Below are 5609 nucleotides of genomic sequence, written 5' to 3'. Positions count from 1 at the left end.
GATGGTAATCCGCTAAGCAGTTTAATAGTCATTTAGTTGCATACATTAGTTATATTTTAAAAGATTGTTACATAAGAAAATTGTTCAGTAAATAACCTATTATAGATTTATAATTTTATATAACATGTATATTGTGTTTATCACTATTTAAAAGTTTATTCTAGAATATTATATATATTTTTTGTGATAAAAAGTCAAACCTCAATTCATAGGCGAGATAGAGGAAAAAAAGAAGGTTGACTCCTTCCCCCCTCATGCCCCTTCCTGGAAAAACCCTAATCCGCAAGAAACCATCGTGTCATTATTCTAACATTCAATTTGATCTGATTGTAATTCATATCGACAACCTGTAAGTGTAAGCATCAACGATGTCATCGGAGATCGAGGTTGTTGACGAAGTCCAAGAATCTAGAGATCGTGATGCTGCCACCGGGAACGGGAATGGAACGACAGAGGGAGGAGTAGATGAAGACAGTTTGAGGGACGATGTTTATACTGCAGCTGCGTATGGTGATTTGGAGAAGCTTCAGAGATTGGTGGAGTCGGAAGGTTGCTCCGTTTCACAGCCGGATAACCTCGGGTATTACGCTTTGCAATGGGCAGCCCTCAATAATCGTGCTGCTGCTGCCCAATACATCATTCAGGTTTTTCTTAACACTCACTAATCACAATTTTATCTTTGTTCTACATAGATGTATATACGCTGGTTAGATGATTCATATACTTATGTTTTGCTTCATCATCTACTTCATTTCTAAGAGTATCTAACTCTATCTACCACATGTGAGATCCTTATGATAAACAGTAGTTATTGTGCGTTGTTCAGGTTCAGATTTGGAAACTATTGCTCTCTCCTTCCACACAATACGCTTCGACTTTAGATATCAAACAAGTTGCTGCCTTTTGTTGGAATCCTCACATATATCAAAAAAAAGTTATTTGAACAGAACTGACTTTAACCAACTTGTTTGAAACATTGAGTTGCTGAAGCCTGAATATGTTCATGTTGAGAGTATATCTTGTCTTTTTTATATTTTTTTATTATTATGCTGAAACAAGTAATACTTTAACATCTGATAATGGAGCAACACATTTCTTCTATCTCTTATATACTCAATGTATGATTCTAGGGTTCTTTCTTTCATCTTTCTTGTATTAGACCAAAACCACCAATCCACCATATATGTAACATTTACAGTTGAGTATTCAACTGTGAATCCAACTATTACATATGTGGTAGTTATTTATTTATTTATTTATAAAATCTGCAGCATGGTGGAGATATAAATGCTACAGATCTTACTGGACAAACAGCATTACACTGGAGTGCTGTCCGAGGAGCCATTCAAGTTGCAGAGCTTTTACTTCATGAAGGTGCTCAGATTAATGCTGCTGATGTGTATGGATATCAGGTTTGTATCTTCTTATCACATTATTCAAAAACAAAATTCAAATATTAATAAATAAATCTTACACCTAATCATTCACTATAATTTTGGTTTCCTCTTACAGACAACCCATGTTGCTGCTCAATATGGTCAAACAGCCTTGCTTTATCACATTGTCACAAAATGGAATGCAGACCCTGATCTTCCTGATAATGACGGAAGAAGCCCCTTGCATTGGTACACTAAATTGGATGCTTTACATTTAACATTTCTTCTGACACTTGACACGAGGGTATTTACGTCATTTTGCAGGGCTGCATATAAAGGCTTTGCAGACTGTATCCGACTTCTTCTATTTCTTGATGCATACAGAGGTCGCCAAGACAAAGAAGGTATGATTATTATAGCAAATGAAAGTTAATTAAATTATTTTTTTTCATAAAATAAATAATAATATTATTATTATAGGTTGTACACCTCTTCATTGGGCTGCTATAAGGGGAAACTTAGAGGCATGTACAGTGCTTGTGCAAGCAGGAAAGAAAGAGGATTTAATGGTGACTGACAACACTGGTCTCACACCAGCACAGCTCGCATCTGATAAAAACCATCGACAAGTTGCTTTTTTCCTTGTAAGGGTATTTTTGTAAATACACATATTTTTTTTACTACTTTCTATTTTTAATAACTTTTTAAAATGTGATTTTATTAGGGTAATGCTAGGAGGATGTTGGATAAACGTTGGGATGGAAACAGTACAATAGGGAAACTTTCAAAACTAGGATTAGCACCAGCACTTTTATGTGTAATATTTGTGCTAATTTTGACCTATATTAATTCTGTCATTATGGGTATTTTTCTAATCTTTTAATACTATATATTTTATATTTTATAACTTAAAGTTGATGAAACCTTATCAGTTTTTTTTATAAATTTGCAGCTCCAAATTTGCCTAAAATGACAGCTGTTTCTGCATTAATTGCATGGATTGCTGTACTATTGGCAAGTGCAGGATTGGTATTGTTTTATCGGTGTAGTTGGTATGTCTTATACTTAAATTTAATTATTTATCTTTTTTTATTTTTTGGATATTTAATTTTAATATTTCGACTTATGGATGGTTTATTGGTTTTTGTAGCAAAGATCCAGGTTATGTTAAAACAAACAGACACGATTCACAAAGTATGAAAGATGATGTAAGTCATTTGTTGATTTTTTTTATATAGCTATAAATTCTTTATTATCATTGGATGTTTTTTTTTTAATTATTATTTCTTTTCTTTGTATTGTTTAGGAGCCTTTACTGAAGATTGAGCTTGGTGATCCTGCATTGCTAGCTGGTAACTGGTCTCAACTTTGTGCAACTTGTAAGGTAAATGCTGCAGTATAAAAACAAATAATAATAACCACATACTTCTATTAATTTCTTTACTATTTTTTTTTTTTTTTGTTGACTTATTTATTAGATTGTACGACCTGTTCGATCGAAGCATTGTTCAACATGTGACCGATGTGTTGAGCAATTTGACCATCATTGCCCCTGGGTGTCTAATTGCATTGGCAAGGTTTGTTTTTGTTCATATTTCCATTTTCTAGTAATATAAATTAAATTTCATAACAATATGTTTCAATTTTTTTTTTTCATGAAACAGAAGAATAAAAGGGATTTCTTGGGCTTCCTGGTTCTTGAAGTTTTTGCCATGCTGATAACTGGCACAGTTGCTCTTACAAGTATTGCTCTCTCATTTCCTAGTCTTTGGTTTGACGATGGAATCGGAATTCAAGATTCCATTCCATGGGTGTGTTTGATTTGATGATGGAATCGGAATTCAATGCGTTGGAAAATCCTTCAAGTTACATGTTTGATGGATTTCACAACATGTCTACGGGAGACCGGAAGGAATTCAATTCAATTCAATTCTTCCTTTTTTATTAAAAGACCAAAATACCCTTACATTGAAATAAATCAAAATGAAAAATCCAATCATACTTTTTCTCAATAAACCAAAAATATCTAAATATAAATAAAACCACCATTGAGTTGTATTCCATTTCTTGCGAACCAAACACGTGTCAGATTCCAATTCCTTTGTCAGATTCCAATTCCTTTGACAGATTCCATTCCTTGGAAAAACATTTTACAAATTAATGATTTATTGCAGGAGTTTTAACCGACCCAATGGCTCCATCTACTTTTGGAGCATGGCTAAACCATGCTGGAAACCAGCACATGGGTGCTCTAATATTCATAATTTCAGATGGTTTTCTCTTCATGGGTGTTGCAGCCTTAACATCTATGCAAATCTCTCAGGTATATTTTCTGATTTTTCATTCTCATATTATATAAAAATTTATAAAAAAAAAAACAAGTACGAATTTTGAATTTTCATCGTGTTTGTAGGTTGGTAGAAATATAACCACAAATGAAATGGCAAACATGATGCGGTATAGCTACTTAAGAGGACCCGGGGGTCGATTTAGAAACCCGTATGATCATGGATGCAAGAAAAACTGTTGGGATTTATTTGTGAATGGTTACAATGAAGACATTGAGTTGATTGAAGAAGTAGCTCATCGATCGGAGGAGATTAATATGATGCCTATGACAAGAAATTTGGACCAACAAAATGGGAATGGAAATGAGCATTCCATTGATGTGAATAACAACTTGAATTCACATGTTCATTCTTCTAATTGTTCGCATGGGAATCAAGGGAAAAGTAAAACCGATTCTGGCCCGTTAGGGTTGGGGTTAGGGTTAGGGCGGAATTCACGGGCATGATTTTTTTTTATATGGTTTGGAGACATGGATATGCTGTATCATTATTTGATGTTATTTTATGTTCATAAGATACAATCCAAGTTTTGTAGATTGATTCATTTGCATTTGTGCCTTTTCTTTTTAATTTGTACAGTGATTAGTTATATTGAAAAATTACATCGGTTTCTGAAACTTACTTTCAAGAGGTTTAACAACTCATGTTTTTTTGTTTTATTTTATATGATACTAGGCGTGAAACCCGTGTATTACACGGGTTAATTTAAAAAAAGATTAAACATTAAAGTGTAAACAAAAAATATTTTTTAATGTAACTTTAAAACAAAAAATGAGGAAACGTATTTATTGTAATTTAATATAATATATATGATGTTTAATACTTTACATATATAAGTATATGATTTTAATTTGAAAAATTGAAACAAACAAAAAACTGACAAGTGGATAATATTTATTTAAAAAATACAACAAAATGATAAGTATCAAAACTCATGGGAGATTGATATGTGACAAAAAGATCTTCCTTTATTAAAGAGGATGAGTGACGTTACCTGTTTGACTAATGAGTTGATAATGTTTCGATTGTGATATATATATATATATATATATATATATATATATATATATATATATATATATATATATATATATATATATATATATATATATATATATATATATATATATATATAAACAACTTTATAAAATAATAATCAAAGATTTAGTTGTTCCACCTACGTATCTCAGAATTGCATAGCCAGCCAGAGATGTAACTACTAAAGTTTAAATTTCTTTCAGTTGTTTTAAAATTTGTAGGATATATAAATCGATGATAAAGTTTGATGTATAAGATGGGTTCAACTTGTTAATATATGTGCATGATCATAATTTTGTCGATTTGAGCCAATTAGAATTGCATAGCCAACCAGAGAGTATAGTGTACTAGTACAACGGGAGCGACTCAAGGTAGACCAAGTTTTTACGGTCACGGTCCATGTTACCGTGTATGATTGGTTCGATCCACTTGAGAACCCTAATAATATAACTGTGTTTGTAGAATGACTCTAGGGGAATCCTAGGGGTAAATTAGGGTTCTAAGAAAGCTTTGTAAGGTATTTACGTCATTCATATCAAGAACTTTGATCTTAAGCCCTAACATGCTATCATAGCACCATTATTCATCCATGTGAGCATAGGGGAGCTAGATTGGTCCTTATTATTATATTTTTTTAGTAGAGTTTGGGCCTACACCCGAAGAAGTGCACCCCAATGTAACTTGTTACACTCAACTCCTTAGGCTTGAGGGTGTGGATGCGGTAGCACCCAATTTTTGCCACGATGGCAGTGGAGAACACCCCCCACTCTGCGGTAAGGGAGTGCAGTTCCTCTCTCTTCACTTAAAAATTGCCGCACATTCTCTCTTCTTCTCTTCTCTCTTCAAT

General features: G+C 32.9%; 1 protein-coding gene across 1 annotated transcript; it reads left to right on the top strand.

Moving 5' to 3' along the window:
• Positions 1-203: 203 nt before the first annotated feature.
• On the top strand, positions 204-4345 carry TIP1 (Ankyrin repeat family protein with DHHC zinc finger domain-containing protein). The gene is made up of 13 exons (XM_079014824.1): positions 204-644; positions 1272-1412; positions 1513-1625; positions 1701-1780; positions 1857-2020; positions 2101-2239; positions 2329-2428; positions 2527-2584; positions 2683-2760; positions 2855-2953; positions 3041-3119; positions 3551-3699; positions 3790-4345. Exons 1-13 carry the CDS (start codon positions 369-371, stop codon positions 4168-4170), a joined length of 1857 nt encoding a protein of 618 aa, XP_078870950.1. The 5' UTR covers positions 204-368; the 3' UTR covers positions 4171-4345.
• Positions 4346-5609: the final 1264 nt, after the last annotated feature.

This window comes from Lactuca serriola, chromosome 8 (assembly GCF_051521515.1).
Source record: "Lactuca serriola cultivar US96UC23 chromosome 8, Lser_US96UC23_V15, whole genome shotgun sequence".
Taxonomy (NCBI): Eukaryota; Viridiplantae; Streptophyta; class Magnoliopsida; order Asterales; family Asteraceae; genus Lactuca; species Lactuca serriola.
Note: the sequence above shows the minus strand (reverse complement) of the source record. Positions and strands in the feature narration are given on the sequence as shown.

Coding starts and splice junctions, on each gene's coding strand:
- TIP1 (XM_079014824.1), top strand. CDS start 369: ATGTCATCGGAGATCGAGGTTGTTGACGAAGTCCAAGAATCTAGAGAT. Junction 2,761..2,854: donor AACTTTGTGCAACTTGTAAG/GTAAATGCTGCA, acceptor CTTATTTATTAG/ATTGTACGACCTGTTCGATC. Junction 3,120..3,550: donor TGGCACAGTTGCTCTTACAA/GTATTGCTCTCT, acceptor GATTTATTGCAG/GAGTTTTAACCGACCCAATG.